Genomic DNA, 20482 nt, shown 5'->3' with positions numbered 1-20482 from the left:
GGACCAGTTAATTTACTCACATTTATTTTAGGTAGAGTGGCAAAACTGTATAGTAACTGTATAGTACGATTGATTCAATTTCATTTAAATTGCCCCTCAAATATAGCGTCTCAACTGTATGCGTGTAGAAGGCATTAAAGGCAAGGCGGGGACAATTCAAGCACCAAAGACAACTAAGTGATTCATATTGTATTTATCCTTTATAATAAAGGACGGAGGAACTTTTTTTTTTGTCTTCACTACAGGCAGAAGGAAAACAAAAACAAAAAAAAACGAGCCAAACCAAAATCCTTCTGGTACGGTAACCAACACCAACGGAGACATTTGATCGTCTTTTTTTAGGCCAGATAAAGATATTTTAACACAGTAATTTGGATTTAAGTGAGGGTGCCTGAGAATTCTTGCTGATGTGGAAAGCTCGGGAAATTCAGATGGTAAACCTTGTTCACCTGGAGACGTCTGTGACAATCAAGTAGCAACATGAAACTAAAATCAGATGCCTGCTCCCCCCCTTCTATTTCAAGTTTCCGTTAAGGTTTGTTTAGACGACAGGGAAAGGTGAACGTCCCTCTGACTGCCTCATAAAAAAAAAAAGACGTAATTGCATAAAAATGTAAAACAAGTAAACGCGTAATAGTGTCAGCATGTAGATGACGGTGCATTCTTTGAGCTCAGCGAGGGGCTGGATTTAGTAAGTGTGCAATTTCCAATCGGGGCTAGCAGTTCTGATCCGCAGTACCGCCGCATGGAACATGGCAGCGGGCCCCGGCATGATGTCACTGGGGGGGGGGGGGGGGGTCCTTTGATCCACTGAGAACCAAATCAACAGACAGAGGCCATTGTGCTTTACTCAATAAAGCCCAGAAGATGTCAAAACAGAGCAAAAGAACCCTCCCAGACTCAAAATGAATTTTCATACTGACAACAGCGTGGCTGTGGCCAAAAAATTTTCTCTTTGGTTTCGTCTGCTACCCTGAAGACCCCCCCCACCCCCTTTATGTTATGTTCGCGTTGAGCAATCGTCGTTATGGCTGGTTCTGATGTACGCTCAAAAAACAGCTGGGAGCTAATGGGGTTACTAATAAAAGCAATAAAATCTCAACAATGGAGACAGATGTGGGTGTTTTTTGCGATACCATGCGTTTCGGGGGGGGGGGGGAACTTTAGTAAGAGTTCAGGGAGGAAACCTTAATAGAGCCTTGGCAGTACAGTCTTTATTTTTTCATATTCTAGTCCTGCCTACTGATCTCAGTGATCTAAAGAGCCTCTGGTTAGAAGCCGGACATCATGTTTCTGCACCAGCATCTGCGTCGCAACTGGTGCGCAGACCTTTTATTTTTTTTTATTATTTTATTTTTTTGCATCCATTGGTCTACTTGAGCCACATTCCAACTATAGCTGAGTGTAAACAGGCACCATTTAAATGTGAACCATGTGAGCTTAAAGTGCTGAACAGAAAACAAAAAGAAAAGAAAATCAACAAAGAAGGTTTTTATCTTTAGCCGACCAGATGACTGCAGTAGAAAGCTTTCAGGAGTAACCCAAAATCAGCCACAAAATGTTCTTTTTTTCCCCCCACAGATTCATGAAATAAAAATCATATCAGACTTTTCCTGGGGATGTCCCCCTGACCCCCGCTAAACTGGAGAGCTGATAGTAAAACGGTAATGCTCCTTTCTAAGGCCAAATCTTGTCTGGCAAACACATTTCCTTTGGCTGTGCTTTTAGCTGTTGAGCCAGCTGGAGCACTCGGGTCATCCGGATGAACCTCTCTGTAGTTCTTCCCCTTGAAGAGCGGCTGTAGCCACTGAAACAACTTTCTTAACACAACCAAACAGCTGCCATCACACTTCTCTCTTTATAATTAAAATCTGTTCATTTTTTATAATATTTTTTTATTGTGCATGCTTCTTAGCTTTTTATATCACAGCTGTTCTTTCAACTCTTACGGGTGTCATGACCCGTAGGACTATATAATACTACTACGTTTTTAACGGCACTTTTTCCTTTCACACAACTTTTTATTTAATATGCTTGACTAAATCGCTGTGAACAGCCAGCCTCTTCTTATGGAGAGGTATGTCAATGACTGTCTGCTGGGCAATTTTCCAGCCAGCGGTCTTCCCAGTGATAGTATAGGCCAAAAAAGGACCATAGCGCAAACATTTTTATATTAAAAATCGTTACTATTACACATTCAGTTTCTAAGAAAACTGAATTCTGGGACGTAAATAGCTTTAACTCATAATAAAAAAGAAAATCTAACAGAAGTAAACACTTGAAATATGTCTTTGTGTTTGCACTTAATCTATGTTTGTTCCTTTTTTTTAATTGAATTAGTGAAAAGTGTTTGTGGCTTTAATTACAGGGTTAAAGTTTTCTTCAGCTAAGCGTGAAGTTTTACTAACTGTGTCCCTGCCCGGTTACAATAATATAGTATTATATATTATTGGGTTGAAGTAACTTCCAACTGGTAAGTTTCTGCAACAAATACCAATCTGTCTTCTGTCTTATTTTCAACAAATATTTAAAACAGAGCAACGTTTATTAAGTATTTAACAATTTAAGTCAAATACAAGTGTCTTCAGTCATTTGAAGGTTGGATATGTTGGGTCATCGTACATTTTTCTTTTTGCAGAGTTGTTAATCTTAACTTTAACATCTTAACTCATTACATTCTTTCTGTTCTGACTTTATTTGTGAACCAGTGACTATAAAGGCTGAATATGTAAAAAGAGACTTACAAATATATGATTAATAACCATAAGAATAAAGTTTTAGATGCAAACATTCATATCGATTTTTAATTAAGCTACCTGAATACCTGGACCAGTAAAATGTGAAATTAAGGAGTGGTAAAAAAATTTATATGAATGATTTGCGAGTGTTACGCCTTTGATCGTTTCTTTTATTACTGTAAATAATTGTTGCACAAACAAAATCAGCACATCAGACAAATTTATGATTGTTTTTTGGTTAATTGGGACTTGAATCTAGGAATTTTTAGTTTAATGAGTAATATTTATGTGGTTTGACTTTAGCTACAGGTAAAAACTAAATTATTTAAAAACAAACTCTTTAATCTGACACTGCATTTGTTTTCATAAATCTCTAAGTAATTTTCAAACTACTATAAACTGTGCAAGTGATACGCTATTATCTGCAATGTCTAATATTTTCTCACATTTCCTGTTGTGCATGCTGCAGATGGAAAGAAAAATGCATAGCAGAAAAGTAACTTACGTTGGCCTTCCTGACAGAGGTGTAGGGAGTGGATCTGGAAAAGGAGACAAGGGGAATTTTACAACAGGATAAACAATATTGCTTCCAGATTTTCTCTGCGGAAGCAGCCAACTAAGAGAGGAATCAGCAGGGATAACTGTTGCTGTGATGAGCAGAGGAAAAGCCTCGTAGCTGTAACATGATATCTGTGTGCCAGGGAGTTTTTTTTTTTTCTTCTTTAAATCATTCGACAGGTCGCTGAAGGTGTTCTTACCAAATTTGACAAACAGCACCCCGGTCGTGGAAACGCTGCCCTGCGAGTTGGTCGCAACGCACTGGAAGTACCCTGTGTCCGTCGTGTCCAGGTTGCGGATACGCAGGCGCGATCCGTAGGGCATGGCTCGGCAGGAGACCCGCCTCGGCTCCGGCACCACCGGGGCGTCGTTCTTCAGCCAGCGCACGACAGGCGTCGGGTTCCCGGACACGCGGCAGAGAAGATCGGCCGTTTGACCCAGCGACGTCGTTATGTTGTTCATGGGAGCTTCAAGGCGGATGAAGGGCCCTGGAAGACAGACAGGATGGGTAGCATAAAAAGGTTATAAGACTAGAGGGAAAATATAAATGTATATATATAAATATATAAAGATTGCTCCAGGTCCTGACGACACATAGTTAATCCTCAAAATTGCAGGAATAACATCTTGACTGTATCTGTTAGGAACTTATTTCAGGAGCAGATCTTCCTTTGTATGTCGTTTCAGGGTTAAATGGGACTTCAAACTCTGGTTTACACAGATTTAAAAAGTCCAAGCAGCTTAGTAACTTTGCCCCTCCAACCAGTAATAGTAATCAAAAAAAATTTTAAGTAATCCATTAAATAAGTTCAGTGTTTGCTACCTAATGGACATCTTACATTCCATGTCATAAAGAAGAGATTGGAGCAACCTTGAGGCAGGTACTGATATATATATAAAAAAAGCAGTACACATGTTTACCATCTGTTTGTTGTGTGTACTCTAAGCCGGAGAATGTCCAGGAAGAAATTTCACCACAGTAACAAGCAGTGACAATGAAAAAATCTTGAGAGCCATGTACACTAGAAGGGGCAGAGTCAACTATGACATGATGATGAGCCTGATGCAAAGTAAACATCATCCCTTTCAATGGTGACATTGCAAGGCTTTACCAGAAATAACTACAACCTGGCTTTCACATGGCTGTTACTTTGACACACATGTCTAAACTTCTTTTAAGACAAGTCAAAACTCTTACATAACAAACCCCCGTGAAACAACATCTGGCATAGCTTAAATTGGGCCTAAAAACCATCTCCCTGATCTTTAGCATTGATGTTACCAAATTGTATATCAGTGCAGGCAATGACGGCATTGAACATCCATCCAGCTGACCATACAGCAGATTCATGTATGGCTCTCGAAATATAAATACCTGCCAAATATTGCGTCCAAGCAGTTCTTTTTGATTGCACACAGTGATGCGGCAAATGGCAATGTTTATGACCGGATAATTGAGAAGATGTTGTCTGTCCGTGGCCCATTCAATGATACGCCAGATGACTAATCAAGGATGCACAACATCAGAAAATCGCATAACTGCAATACTTTTAAATATTGCCATGACATATCAGTTAGTGTTCAACCATACTTTAATTACTTTTTTTTCTTATCCATCATTGCAGTGTCCCTACTATTCTAATGGTAACTGTAGCATCACAGGCACTAAAATACACATATGGTTGGCATCCAAGGCAGCTAGAGACCATCCAACTTTACAAAGACATTATTGGCATATAGAGCACGAATATGCAAAGCTTGAAATATAATATCCAACCAAAAATTGCATCAAAAGATTTTTTTTTGCAATAGCAATCTTGCACACATTGACACGGCATTGACAAATACGAAGCTACAACTGTAATAATTTGACAATCAACAAGTGTTTTTTTAAAAGTTGTTTTGTATTCCTAAACACTTCATTTAAATTTGGAAAACATAACAAAACACAAGACCATAGCTTTGTTAAACTGTACATCAATTAGTTTTATAGCTAACAAAAAAGGACAACTCAAGAGCTCTTTTAATGGCTACTCTGAGCTGGAGAGATGATAACGGCAAGCAAATTTGCTCTGTGGGCACCGACTTATGTTTTATAACCGGCTATACGAACTGTAAACCCATTTTTAAGTGCTGAATCTAACAGAACCCAGTGTTTAATGCTGATATATGGCATGGCATTAGAAAACAGAGGGGGAAAAAACCTTGCAAGATTATCTTCACTATATCTTTCCTAAATGTGGCTAGGAAGAAAAAAAAAGTATCCTGGAAGGCCACCTAAGAGTTTAATGTGCTGGAAAACATTGGTCTTAATGTCAAAAAAACTCCGGAAAGTTCCCTCAACCCCAAAACCCCAGCTTAGGTATGCAGAAATGCTTCTGGTTACACAAACTGGCCAAGACAAACAGAGGAGGAGAAGCAGATGGAGGGGGAATCTCAAATACTCGTCGGATGAACACGAGTGTTTGTGAACAGAGAGGTTGGCGAGTAATATATACTGTAGAGGCTTGTGCAAAGTCACACGGGGGAGAAGAAAAACCTAACACGTTTCCTCCTACATCACTAGTAATGGTTAAGGAACCCTCTGTACCCTTTAAATAAATAAAGATCACCGGGTTCCCCTTTGTTAAATTAAAGTTCCTGTTCTGGATGTTTTACAAGTATTGTATTTCCCTTTTATCTCCTACAGCAGAATGTTTCTGACTGGATTAGAGTCTGGACCCATTGGCAAGTCAATCTGGACCCAAACCACACCATTTCCAGAGCTCTGTGAATTCTGCAATATAAAATGGATGGAATCGTGTAATCAGACATACAGTGTTTAAACTACTTTAATCCCCTCAAAGACCTGGAATATCAAAGGATTTGGATGTTATGATCTACTAATTTGGGGCTTGGCTCTTTTCAAAACGAGATCTTGGATCTCAATGAGAATGCCTGTATAAAATAAAGGTTAAAAACATTTATTTTCCTCAAAACAGCCAAAACACTGAGTTCCTTTAACTCAAGTCTGAAAACCCACCTGTTTAGAGTTGATTTCTGTCCATAATAACAGGAACACTGACCAACATATTTGATGTGTATGGATGTCTTCACTTGATACAATTTAATGTTTGTTACTGGTCTCACTACCGGTGAGCGTTTCGATCTCTTAATTATGTTTTTATATTTTCATGATGCAAAGAACTTTACAGCCTTGGTGCTGAAATGTGCTACACAGATAAACTTGACTTGATTCTGATAAACCCACCCCCTCTCAATAAATGGATTAGGGTCAAGCACACACACTCATATACGTATGTGTATATATGAGTGTGTGTGTATTAAAGAGTGTGCAAATGTGTCTGCTAAACATATGTTCTATTAAAGCAAAAGCTTAAATGTTTATATCCTACAGCAGCCTCACTTCTCTCAGCTTTCCCTCCTTTCACCTACTTTGTATCTGTTCTCCTTCATCACTATATTGTAAACAATTGTCTTCAATATTTACACAGTTCTGTGTCTTTCTTGTAGAAACCAAAGCCTCCAGTAAATTTAAGGTCTATGTTAAGGCCGTTTGGAGAAAAAACATGTATTCCTTCCACGACCACTTCTGATATTGTGATTGATTTTCTGCATAATAAAATGCTCATATCCTCACCTTAAATATACTTTAACTACTTCTTGACTTCACAAAAAAAAAAGCCTCTATTTCAGGAGGGAAGATAAATAAATCTCACATGTGAAATGGAGAAAGCATAAAAGTGACAACAGAGCAAGCAGAACTCCAGGCCCAGTTTCTGATGGTGTTCCCACAGAAACAAGATTGGATCTGATGTTGTAAAATCAGAAGGAAAGAACATTTTGTCCAGAAGTTTATGCAGTTAATTTGGGCCATTTTTAAATCATAGCATGTTGATGCTGCCATTTTGCTAATCTGCACGTTGTTTGCTTTTTAAATTTGATTTGTCCTCTCCGATTATCTTAACGTTTACAATTCCTCTAAAACTCATCTGAGATAAGCAGCCATGACTGTGTCATTGTTTTTTGAAGCTATTTTTTGCTCACACTAAATAAAATAACATCTCGTAAAGGGTAAATGGACTGAACTTATATAGCGCTTTTCCAGTCATGCTGACCACCCAAAGCGCTGTACACTATAGCCACATTCACCCAGTCGCTCTCACTAACGCACACACATTTATACACCGAGACGCAGCTCGGTAGGCAACTTGGGGTTAAGTGCCTTGCCCAAGGGCACATCGACATATGGCAAGGGGAAGCTGGAATCGAACCCACAACCTTCTGGTTGCCAGACGACTACTCAACCCATCAAGCCACAGTCAGTGTCGTGTGGCACTGAATTTACTGCAGAAGCATGTCTTTAAACTTTAAAGTGACCTCCCTGTGGAGCCAAACTATCTTTACTTCTCAGTGGAAGAAATACGTAAGTAACAGTCATGTGATTTGTTACACAGTAAGTGCAAGAGGTTCCATCCTTACACTTTCACGGGACATCAGAAGCACTTTTCACATTGGATGTCCTTCAAACCTCCTAGTTTGCAAGAAGTGTTTATGTTGCCCTCAGTGAACATGCATTAGTCGTTTTTGAAAGGCCTCCACTACTAGACTGTTTTCAGTACAGTTAAATGACAGATTAAATTTTTTTGGAAATCTTTTTATTACCAAACTTATTTACTGCTACAATGTGGTTTCTAAAGCCCTCAAAAAGCTTTTACCATGATGTTCACTCGTGCTTTAACAGTCAACAGCGCACAAAGCTGAAACTCCTTAAATGGGGCAGATTTCCTTTTAAATGCTCAGTAACGACTTTCTAATCATGTGTTCCTGATGTTATATGCCTATGTGCAATTTCAGACATTTTAAGTGTGAATAAATGAGGGATTTCCTAATTTGTTTCTCACTAGAAATGATTTTTTAAAAACTACATTTTAAGGTTAATGTCCTAAAAAACGTCCATTCTGCAGTTTCTCTCCCCAGTTCCACTGCAATTATGGTTTTAAACATGAAAATTCTAATTAAACATCATAATCATTCATTTGGAATATATATACTTAATAATTAATGAATGTCAACCAAAATTACCAGAGACATTTTGATGTTCTAACTTATGGTGGAATTTCAGAGTTGTGTGGTCAAAGTAACTGTTAATAATTGTTATTTATAACTGTAATTGGCGGTTAATAATTATTAACCAAATCACCATACAATGTAGACTATTGACCGTTAACTCGAAAAGGGATAATTCGAATGCTAACCTTCAGACAGCAAATCTCTCCTATGTAAAAAATAAGTTTATTTTATCTGGAGAGCTCATTAAGCTAAATCGCCCTGATACAACCAAAAACTATTTAAGTCACAAACTCCTTAACTAATTAGAAACACACATCTACTCAGTAATAATTAAATTGAAAGACAATAAAATTAGACGGGCACATTCTAGACGATTAAATGGGTAATCTGCATTTCAGTTTGGTTCCCGCATGGAAACTGCACAGTTATTTGAACACTGATTAGCAGGAATAATCATCAGTCAGCACCAGCAATTTCTGTGAAATAAAGAAGTTCTGCATCAGCCTGGTGTAGCAGAAATTAAACAATCATGTGTTGAGGATAGGGGTGGGTACCTTTCACATTTGAATATTTGATACGGTACTTGGGAATGGATACCTGTACAGAATCTACTTTCGGTACCTTTGCGTGTTTATGTAGTAATAAATGTCAGTTTATTAATAAATAAATCTCTAAATCTTTAAAATTAACATATTTATTTCTCAATATATAAATTGTTTGGATCTACAAATGAACCTTATTAAATAATTTATACATTTTTAATACATTGCCCGAACAATGATTAAGACATATTTTGGTAACAACTAAACACTGCTGCGTTGGTTTCTGCCTGAGTGACTCGCGATATGGTGATCATGACCACATCAAGGGGAAAAAAAAATTAATTCATTTTCCTAAAACCTGAAGGAATGCAGAGAAATGTCAGTGTTGGATATAAGCTTGTAAGCAAGAGGACTTTATTGTGGAAAATCTGATCAAAGACACTTACATGTGCTCTCTACATTTCGTCGGTGGTAAGGAGCAAACAGTTGAATGTCCAGACCTAATACCAGCGACTGCAACGACTGTGCAGGTACATTTATTTGCTCTTTCTCAATAGAATGAAAACATCATCATATAATCCATGACATCCCTCATCATTGTGCTTGTAAACACACCAAACACTGCACTCTTGTGCTGAAACAGTCTGTGAAGTGGGTTGGTGGTCTTTTTGACTGTCAGCAGGGCTGTTTCTGTGTTTCAGTGTTGCATAGTCTGCCTATTATAAGCAACTTTGGGAGTTTATTTGGGCTTGGCTTTTTTCCTTCTTCCTCGAGATATCGGGATATCCGTGCTTACATTTGTACATATACTTTCCAGTAAAAAGGAGTTTATTACAGCCTATTACAAACAATATGATGATAATAACAAAAAGCAAAAAGAGCTCTGGTAACCAAAATTCCAGTATCGGGATCAGATCAGAAGTGACAAAATGTGGATTGGTTCATCCCTAATTCAGAATACTTTTTTGTGTTTTTAGCCTTTTGTGGATATCCTGCCTCCACACACTTACACCTGAGGGCAATTTAGTTTGAGGAAGATGGAGTACTCTCAGAAAACTCAGGCGTGCACAGGGTGAAAACGCAAGCGCCATGCAGAGAGGCCCTCGCCAGATTGTAATTCCAGGTCCTTCTGGCTGTAGTGCTAACAACTATGCCACCATGCAGCCGTCTGAGAGAAGCATGACCATGATTTCAATGAAGACAGGATTTTTTGCCATAAAGACATATGAATTTACGCAAACATGTAAATTTATTATTTCTTCTGTGGGTGGATGTGTCAAGTTTATCATCTGCTCAGATGTTGATAGCTCATAGAGAACAACTGAAAGCAGAATTGAATGTGTTCACATTATCAGTTGCACTGCAGTCATCTATTATCGTCTATTTTGGAAACAACACAGACACCTTGTGTCGAGTTAAAACTGCACAGTGATGGGTACAGATAAAGGTCGGCCGCATCGAGTGATGCATTCATCCTAATGGGGGTACATGACGGTTAATCTCTGCATGCGTATGCCTGGGTCTCAGATGTGAGTGCCAAACCATCAACAAAAAGGCATGGAGGTCTGCAGAGAATCTGTGCTTACATGTACAGTCAACATTGAGAGGAACAAATCCTTCCTACCCGACGTTCAACGTAGTATTGCATCAGAAAACACACACACACACACATACTTTTTAAATGAGACAAGGTGTTCTGCCTGAAGCCAGGAAGGTCAAAACACTGAGTCACTTTAATAGTGTTTCATTAGTCGGGTTGATGGAAAAGAAAATGATTTTTGGAGCAGGATGTCTACATACTTTGTTAGCTGTTATAACTGCAGACAATAAAGCAAAATGAGAGGGGAAAAAAAGAGACAAGAGAGAGGTGTAGCGGAGGAACATGTGTCTGTGTAACTAAGCCTCTGTATGAAATTGTCTCGTGGTGAGTGTTGTGGTATTTGGCACAGGGGGCATGTTGAAACCCAAACCCTTGCTGGGGATTGTCCCTTTAATGTGGCGGGTGGCTAAAATGGTGCCCTGTCATCGGCCCACATTTTCCTCTCGCTGTACTTTTGTGCAATCAAACGCTCACGTGCGGGCACGTCAACATAAACAAGCGCGCACCCCCACAACCGCGAGACGCAGACCTTTAAACGCCCGCGGCTACCTCTTCGTTTCACCGCTGAAACGGCATTCTGTAGGCGAGCAGGTCTGTTGATAATACCACACATACAGAAAAGCGCATATTTTCGGGACGGCTCAGAAACCTGCATAGCTAACGGAACACTATCAGCACTCTGACGTGTATGTGCGTCACAATTTTCCATTAGTTCAGGTTTCAATCCAAAAACTGAAACTTGTACAACATACATTCTACACAGAGTCACTCCTCCTTCATTTTTATGATCAAAGCTGAGGAAAACCCAAAATTCAGTTTTTCAGCAAATCAAATTATATAGTACCAAAAATAATTCTGTATTGTTGGCCCTGGTGTTTCTCATCTTTCTCTTGACAATACTCGTGTTTCTATGGCTACGTTCACACTGCAGGTCTTAATGCCCAATTCCGATTTTTTTTTTATGAAATCGGATTTTTTTGCGTATCCGTTCACATTTCCAAACATATGCGACTTGTATGTGATCTCCTGTGTGAACTGAAAGCGTTCAACCTAAGTGTCCCGCATGCGCACTCGGGGACGCGATGATGTCACACGACGCAAGCGTCCTCAGTGTTTGCGGAAGTAAATATGGATTATAATGCTGGTGCGCATTTTGCGGTCATTAATTTATTAGCTTTCCGTCCATTGACTGCTCTCCTCATTGTAGTCTGCTATGGGTGTCGTCTTTCTTCCCGCTTCTGCATAGCAGGACGCAGAATAGTGACGTTTGTCGAGTATCGCTGACGTACAGGTCGGATAAATGCGACCCGGCCGTACAGACACAGGTCGCATTTGAAAAGATCAGATACGTATCGGATTCAGGACCACATATCCAAGCGACCTGGGTCGCATTTGAAAAAATCCAATCTGTGTTGTTCAGACTGTCATAAAAAGATCAGATACAGGTCGCATATGGGCAAAAAAAATGGGAATTGGGTCACTTCAGGCTGCAGTGTGAACGTAGCCTATGAGGTTCAGGTCAGGCCAGTTTGCTGGCCAATCAAGCACAGTGAAACCACGGTCATTAAATCAGCTCGTTAGTATTTTTGGTTAATTTGGCTCTAAATGAATGACTACAATTAGGTGGTTGCCATGATGGACTTGATAAAACACAGTAGGCCAACACCAGCAGGGGACATGACTCCCAAATCATCACTGACTGTGGAAGCTTCACACTAAACCTCAAACAACCTGGACTCTGCATCTCTCCAGACTTCTTCCATACTTCTTCCAGACTCTGGGATCATAATTTCCAAATAAAACAGTAAAAAAAAAACTTTGTTATGGTGATTCCTTGGATCATTGAGCAACAACCCAGATCCTTGATCTCCTCACTCAGCTAAGAAACCCTTGATGTTGTCTCCAGTCCACATGTTGTGACTCTCGCCCAAACCTTTGAATGGTGAGGCTTTGCAGTTATCGTTTTTTTCCTGTGCACCATCTCCTATCACACTTTTTCCTTCCACTCAATGTTCCATAAATATATGTGGATACAGTACTCTGTGAACAGAACAGCCAGCTATTTTAACAATGAATTAAACTAACTTACTCTCCTTGTGGAGGGAGTCAGTGACTGTCTGCTGGACGACAACGTTTTTATTGGTCCAATGTAACATTTTGACTTTCAGAGAAACTATGTTTTACTGTCCTACAAATTAACGGTAAAAAAAATAAATACATATTACTATTCTGTGCAATTCAACAAAAAACTTTAGTGTCACTTTAATTAAATTATCAAAATAAATCAACTTTCTATAGGTATTCTAATTTATTAGAATTATAGTTACATCATAGTTAATTGAGTTCTCAAATAAAGAAATCTAAAATTAAACAGGGCAAGACTAAAACATAAACAGAAAGAAAATGAGCGAAGAGCCATCGTCTCCCCTGATTTTATCTGCCTTTTTAGGCTCTTCGGCATTGTAAGTTCCTGCTACTGATGCAGGAATCACAGATTTTTCAGCCTGGGGACAAAACAAAAGCTACAATCACCAGTTCTATCAGAGCAGAAACAGATGTCGATGGTAAGCTCGAAACGCTGACGCACTGTTTTACAGGTTCAAATGTTTCTATGTCGCGGAAAAACGAAGCAGGCTCTGTGATTTGTTTGGATCTTCTCTTCATTGTATTTATCATTTTCTAAACATCCCCTGATTGCTCGCCGTAATCGTTATATCCACTGAACTGCTCAATCATGTCCAGAAACTACTGTTTGCCTTCATGCCCGTCCGCTTGAAAAATGCCTTTTGTTGTGAACGCGCCGTGGGAAGGACGTTGTGGGAGGGTTGGATTTGCAAGAGTTTTAAACTAAACTAAACCAGACAAAGAGAGAGAAAAAAAATCTAAGTACAGGTCACATACATCAAGGTTTCATAACTCCAGATCTCAAAAGTTTGCGTTTCATCGTGGGAATTTGGGCGGATCCTGGTGTTTCACGGAGAAACCGAGGGGAGGAGCAGATTTGGACTGATCACATTCTGCAGGAATTTAGTGAAAATATCCAGAAAACTTGGTGGATTTGGCTCCGTTAGCTCTGCAGCTCTGACAGGAGGACAACAGCTGCTTCCTCTGATGGAAAGTGCTGGAAAAGCATGACAAGCTGCAGGAGACTTGCTTGGAACGTTATTGATCTGAGATGAGTTAGTCTTTTTGACATGTAAACTTTCCAGATGACTTCATGAATTTTGGCATGTTGATTGATTTTATCTGAGATGTTGTGGCCAAAACAACAGTTTGCTCTGAAAGGAGCCCAGCCACAGAGCTGTCTTACTCAAATCCTCCGGGCTGTGGGACAGAAAGATCTGAACAAGAATGACAGCATATAGCCTTCATTTCTTTACAAGACAGATTTCTGCTGCTAAACTTTTTTCTTTATATTTTTTTTGCACACCAGAAAGTATAAAGTAGAGCAAGACATTCCTTTTATTTTGGCGAGATCTATATAAAACAGACTTGAACATAATAGGAAGAGAAAGCCCTGATTGGCAGTTAGGTGCTGGATTGTTAAACAATTGAAATACTTTATAAAAACTATCAGAAGCCTGTTGAACATGATTGTTTTTTTTTATCATTTGTATTGATAACAAAGTAGTAGCACACTATAAGTTACCTATATCTGCAGGTAAACAGGGTTTCATTGATATTCAAAACAAAAATAATTAAAAAGTTTACATTATTTGCCATTTTTAATTAGCATTTAGTATGATTAGCATAGTTAGCATTACTAACAGTAGGTCCCATGTGAATTCCCTGTGGTTAAGTAGAGTCTTATTGTGCTTACCTAAGACTGCCAATATTTCCAAACCAAGCATGTTCTTTTAGAGAGATAATTGGACTCTTAACAGGTTAAAACAGTGAAACTCTGCTCGGTTTTCTGTAATTAGCAGCTGTCCAACTCTGTTTCAAAGTGACAGCTTGAATGAACAGCCGACAACCTGCTGCACAAAAATTAAATTCCTTTCCAGAACCTTTTTAAACCTTTTGAACTTTCTCCCACTTCACACCCCAGAAGTACTCAAAATAGCAGTCTGCCTCATTCAATAACAGCATCTAGTTAGCATTTATACGCGGTTTGTCCATTGCTGCCAAAAAAAAAAAAAAAGGATTTTTACTTTCTGATCGGCTTATCATGGGTCAGAGCTGGTCCTGTGTAGAATGATTCTTGTAAACAGCTAATTTCTTGGTAGATCTGCTAATTTCTTTGTCAGATAAATTGGTCTAGTTAAATGTCACACTCCAGAAGATCCAGAGCAGAAACATTGAAAAATGATACTGTAGGGCAAATGTAAACACATTGCGCTTGTATCCCGGAGGTGTTTTTGTGGAGCCAAACCTTCGGTCAGTCCTACCGGTCTTCATGGCACCCATTGCTTTGATTCTTTCAACTGTATCCATTTACACATGAAATAGTCCCAGCAAAAATTCTAATAAAGATTATTACACGTATAAATCAAGCGGAGCACTATGGCAAAAGCGGCAAGGCTCCACTTGTGAAATTAAAATCTTTTGGGCTCTTTTTGGCATTAAGGCAACAATTCTTATTGCCACATTGCCACACAGGACACAAAAAAAATGAAAAATAAAACAGAGCCCAATACGCAAACCGGTGTCAGAAAGCTGTCTAAAATGAAGTCTTGTCAGAATGTTTTTTGGATTCTAAGAATCTAATAAAAGCAAAAATATAGTAAAAAAAAAAAGTCTCACCCTGTGAATCTCTAGGTTGATTAAAACCTGACACTCGCTTTCTTAGAATTGAATTAGATTCATCTATGTTGAGGTAAACTAGGGCTGTTACTGGTTCTGAGTTATACTGAGGATTTAAAAAGTTACAGATTAAAAATGCTAAAAAAAAAAATTCAATAATATCATTCCTACAGTAAAAGTAATTTTAATTAGATGAATAGAAATTGATCTAATTAAAAGGGCCAAACAACTGTTGCTACTTGGCCCTGTTAGCTGGCTAAATGAAGGCTATTACACTTTTCACTTGCTTTCAAGAACTTGCTGACATTTGCCTATTTGTATATATTATCTATCGCAAACAAAGATGGACCATCATGGTTTGGAAACCATAACTCTTATTAAGGTTCCACTGTGGGGCAGCCAATGACAGGCTCTAATGGAGCAGATAGCTGACAAATTAACCAGCTAGTATTGGCTTGTTAGTCTTATTGTGTAAAGAGTCTGAGCAACAAGCTCGTGGGAACTATGGCTGAATTTAGTGGGTGTTCATTTTATAATTTTGCAAGTCTGTTAATAAAAAAATAAATAACATTATAGATAGCATTATTTTAATTGTATAAATCAACATTAAACTACTTTAGTAACACTATTAACAATGGTTTGATTTTAAACAAAATGAATAGAAAATGGCACATCTGAACACTTAACGAGACATGGGGGACTTTATAAATTGTCAGGCTGGACAAAGACAGCATTAATAACAGAAAGCCATAGTCTCTCTGGAGGAGCTGCAGATATCCACAGCTCAGGAGGGAGAACCACGCCACAAACTTTCTCTTTATGGAAGAGCAGCAGAATAAAAGCCATTGTCCAACATCCAAAATGTCAACCTGAACATGAAATCCCCCCCTGTGAAACACATTGTTGGCAGATTTTGGGGCAATTTTCTTCAGCAGCGATGACGAAGTTAAGTTGTTATCAAGGAATAGGAGACTATGTAACAATATGTAAGCACATCAATTAGAGGCTAGTGCTACAATGGAATAGTTTAGATCAGGAGAGTCCAGCTCCAGTCCTAAAGGTCTATTGCATGTAATGGATACGTTCCTGCTATAAGGCAGCAGATTGAAGCTCTGTGGAAGCCTGCTAATGATGATTTCATTTGATTCAGGTTCAGTAAACCAGGAAAACGTCTAAAAGATGCAGGATCCCGGACCTTCAGGACTGACTAACTTTAGGCACTACTGGTCTAGATAAAAGCTTATTTATGGGTTAGTGGGCCAGTGAGAGTCCAGACTTAAATCAAACTGAATCTGTGGGAAAACCTGAAAATTGCTGTTCTCAGACGCTCTCCCATCTAATGTTACTGGGCTTGAGCTGTTATGAAAATAGGAATGAGCAAGAATTTCAGTCTAAAGGTGTATAAAATTGTTAGAGACGTGACCCAAATGTTCCGTGGCTGTAATTGCAGCGGAAGGTAGTTTGACAGAATTGCATAGATGCAAATGCAAGTTAAAAAAAGGTTAAGGTTGCAAAACAGAGTTCATTCAAGCAGAAGATAAAGCATTAATAGAACACTGAAATAAAAAAAAAGACTGCAAATAAGTTGTACGAAAAAAAAAAAACATAACCACATTTTCCGGTTTGAAAATAACTTTTGCTTAACTGTTTTTTTTTTTTGTAAGAATTTGAACAATGCTTGCACCTGTGGCTTCAGGCAAACATGCTGCAATTATTTCCATCAACTATCCTCTGCAGCAGGCCACGCTCCGCCAATAAGCAGGTTCTAAACCACTCAGTGAATTCCATTTTATCAACATGTGGGATTAGAGCTCAACGCTTCACAGAGAATATATTACCATTATGTGGTAATTCACAAATGTCTTCACGCAGATATAAAAAAAACTTGAAAAACATTTTTTTTTACCATCTGTGGCGTTCCATGTGGTGACAGCAAGTACACTGAGGTCTTCTGGAAGCTCGGATCCTGAAGACAGAGGAAATAAAGAGAAAATCAGCATGAATGATTGCCAAAAGAAAAAGTAATAACAGTACATTTGTAAAAATATATATATATATTGTCACAGAAACATATGGTGAAAAATACTCCATAGATCCATGTAGTGATGGTGTAGGTTTGCTGATGCAGATCAAAGGATCGAGTGTACAACAGGGAGCCTATCAGCGGGCCATTTGGGCCTAATCCCGCTTTATTACCAACTGACGACTGAGCCGAGCTATGCTTTTCATTACAAGAGACAGAAAATGGGCTTTAGTTCGCGAGATGCTGCGGGTCATGGGTGATTCCCTGTAAATTAAAAAGCCAAACATGGAGCAGACTTCGCCACAGATGATTCCCAGAGGCTATCGTAAAACTGACATCCAGCTCACAAATGACATCCCATCACGTTTGTATGCATCATCGTGTGTGAGAAATAAGCAAATGGCTTTCAGCAACAAGCACATGCAAAAAAAAAAAAAAAGAAAAAAAAATACAACAGTGTACCATGACAAAAAAATTATTGTTTCATACATGAAAATAGAGTCGCACAGAGAAATTACCTAAATTCTAGGTGTGTGCTCAAAATTGGAAAACCAGAAAAAAAATAAAAGCTTTGAATGGTCTACAATATATGCTTTTTTTTTTTAGTTCAAAAACTGAAAGCTCCATCACACAAATGAGAAATCTGCAGTAAAATTTGAAATAACCCACAAAGAGGAATTTCTTTTGACGGCCGCGGCATGAAACGTGGCGTGCAGTCAGTGCGCCCTCGGGAGAAACGCAGAGCCATACTAATTAGGCGATAATGCGCTGGATCGCACGTTTTGTGTCAGGGTGGTAGCAGCTTTGTGGCGTTTCTGGGTGTTAATGAGCATTGCTTTAGACATCTACACCTGTCAGCAAGGGAGTCCAATGTCTTGACATCAAGTTGCCGTTTTATTAGTCGTGTGCAAACCCAATTAAACCACCTGGGGATCAATGATCTCTCTATTCCGCACCGTTGACTTATTATTACAAAATGCTGCATGTTTTGACGCAGTGTACGGCTGTACGGAAACAAAAGCGAAGTAATGGTTAGTTCCTTAACAGGACAAGGTATCAAAGGACATCTTGGGCCTAATTGTACTTGGGCCTAATTGTTTTTTTTTGTGCTGACAGACTTTGAGAAGCCTCGAGATCCTCGGTTGACAAAAGACGGCAGAGAAGAGACGTTGCAGTTCACTGGTTTGACTAAAGCAGAGCAAGTCGAGCGCAGCAGCAACATGAGAGCTCAGCGGTCAGGGCTGGTGATGGGAAAAGCAAAGGAAGGGGCACAGAGGGAAGTACTGAATGTTGCGTTTATAAATGACAATAATAATTAAGTGGAGGTAAGTTTCTTTACACACAGACACAGCAGACAATAAAAAATATTCTATTGTTTTCCATATTTAGGTCACATTGGTTCTCTTTAAATGAGTATATCTATAGCCCCCACCCACACCACTGTCAACCAATGTGCTTTTATTTTGTGAACAGATGTAAGCATATAAGGACATATAAACTCTAGCTAACTGACTTTAAACGCACATTCATCTGACCGTACGCTCTTTCGATGCAGGACACCATGGATGTTTAACATTAATATTTAAATACAACTTTTTTTGTTCCTGATTTGTGACCAGAAGAGCACCTGTGAACAAGAATACTTTGATTTATAGCTTATGGTCAATACACCATAAAGCTAGACACTGGACATATATTGCACAATATTTACATCAATAGAGCTGGAAATCCATACAAAGGTTTTTACAAACATTTCACCTTTCTATTCCATCCTTTTCCAGACTTACATTTCCAGAGTAATTTCCGTTATTCAGACAACATTTAGCAGAAATACAACAAATTTGCATTTGTTCACAGTGTTCAGGCTTTTAATGCAGAACCAGTAAAAACCAGAGACTGTAAAGATGGATGGATGGATGGATGGATGGATGGATGGATGGATGGATGGATGGATGGATGGATGGATGGATGGATGGATGGATGGATGGATGGATGGATGGTAGGTACCACTTTTAGACAGGGAATAAAAATACAACCATTTTTGTATTCCCAGACTTTACTAAAGTCAAATTCTATATTGTTCCAAACTGTGTAGTAACCCTGTCCTAGCTTGATACCATTATAAAATTAATCAGAATTATCTCAAGGGCAATCTCTTTGGCTGTTTTTGAATGCCACGCCTCAGCTTTCGAAAAGTATCCGGTTAAACATCTCGTTAGGCAAGTCTGAGAAAGAGGAAGTGAGATTTTTATTTAATTTGAGTATCTCAACTTAAATCTTAAGTTTCCAGTTCAGTGACTTTAAAGCAGTGGAATGTGAATAACTGAGCTGTGAAAATATTTCTATTGGACTTTTCCTCAGAAGTGCACAATGACCTCGGCCGACTTGGAAACATTTCCTTTATCTGCGAGTGAGAAAAGGGTTAAAATGGCAATTTAATCTGAGATATCCAAAGTTCACAGAAAATGAAATAGGTGCAGCCGTGCACCCTCATGAAGTTGCATTCGGCTTCTGAAGATAAAAATCCATCAGGGACACGAGCTTAAGCCCCGTAAACCTATCAGATTTTAGTGCAACTTTGCTATGACAGCCACATATGGGAATGAGAGCTGGGCTTTGAAGGCCCAGGAACGAGGAAAAGGAAATAAAACGAGTAAAGAGAAGAGCGAAGGAACGGGAAACAAGAACTGCCTTGATGGGTGAAGCTGAACCAGAAATCAGAAATGTTCAATTTGAGCTGTTATGCATATTGTAGCAACTAATATGCTGTTATATGGTCTGGGGGGCTTTGTTTGGAGCCAGGGTGGTTGGTGCGGTGAGAAAGACTGATGTATGAGTGCTCCCACTCTGTTATTAAGGCCTCTCCCAAAGACTTCTTCCATCCGAGTTAGCTGGAAAACTGACCTAACTGAGGGGTTATCTGGAACAAGCGCAAACCCAACATTTTTACAGGGCAATATTTCTGTCTTAAAGAGATGAAAGACACATACGAACAGAAAATTAGGGATGATAGTTAATTCTGCCTCCCATTTATCTTCATCAATCCTCTCTGGCTTCTAATCTTATAAAATGAAATGTTTCTACTGGAGAAATGGCTATTTTCCCATCAATCAACGGTTCAGCTACGGTTCTTCCCATATTTACAGAACTGTTAGGAGTCTGAATGTTGACCGTTTCCTAGGCTCTCCATTCACAAACAACACAC

General features: G+C 38.9%; 1 protein-coding gene across 1 annotated transcript in view; it reads right to left on the bottom strand.

Moving 5' to 3' along the window:
- The window catches only part of ror1 (receptor tyrosine kinase-like orphan receptor 1), a 64581-nt gene extending 47323 nt beyond the window's left edge, over nucleotides 1–17258 (bottom strand). Inside the window, exons 1-3 of the mRNA XM_036140903.1 lie at nucleotides 17161–17258; nucleotides 3497–3784; nucleotides 3244–3277 (exon numbers count right to left, since the gene is read on the bottom strand). Coding sequence (XP_035996796.1) covers nucleotides 3244–3277; nucleotides 3497–3784; nucleotides 17161–17254 — 416 coding nt within the window. The 5' untranslated portion in view covers nucleotides 17255–17258. The remainder of the gene's footprint in view (nucleotides 1–3243; nucleotides 3278–3496; nucleotides 3785–17160) is intronic.
- Between the last annotated feature and the right edge of the window lie 3224 nt (nucleotides 17259–20482).

This window comes from Fundulus heteroclitus, chromosome 9 (genome assembly GCF_011125445.2).
Source record: "Fundulus heteroclitus isolate FHET01 chromosome 9, MU-UCD_Fhet_4.1, whole genome shotgun sequence".
NCBI classification, from domain to species: domain Eukaryota; kingdom Metazoa; phylum Chordata; class Actinopteri; order Cyprinodontiformes; family Fundulidae; genus Fundulus; species Fundulus heteroclitus.
Note: the sequence above shows the minus strand (reverse complement) of the source record. Positions and strands in the feature narration are given on the sequence as shown.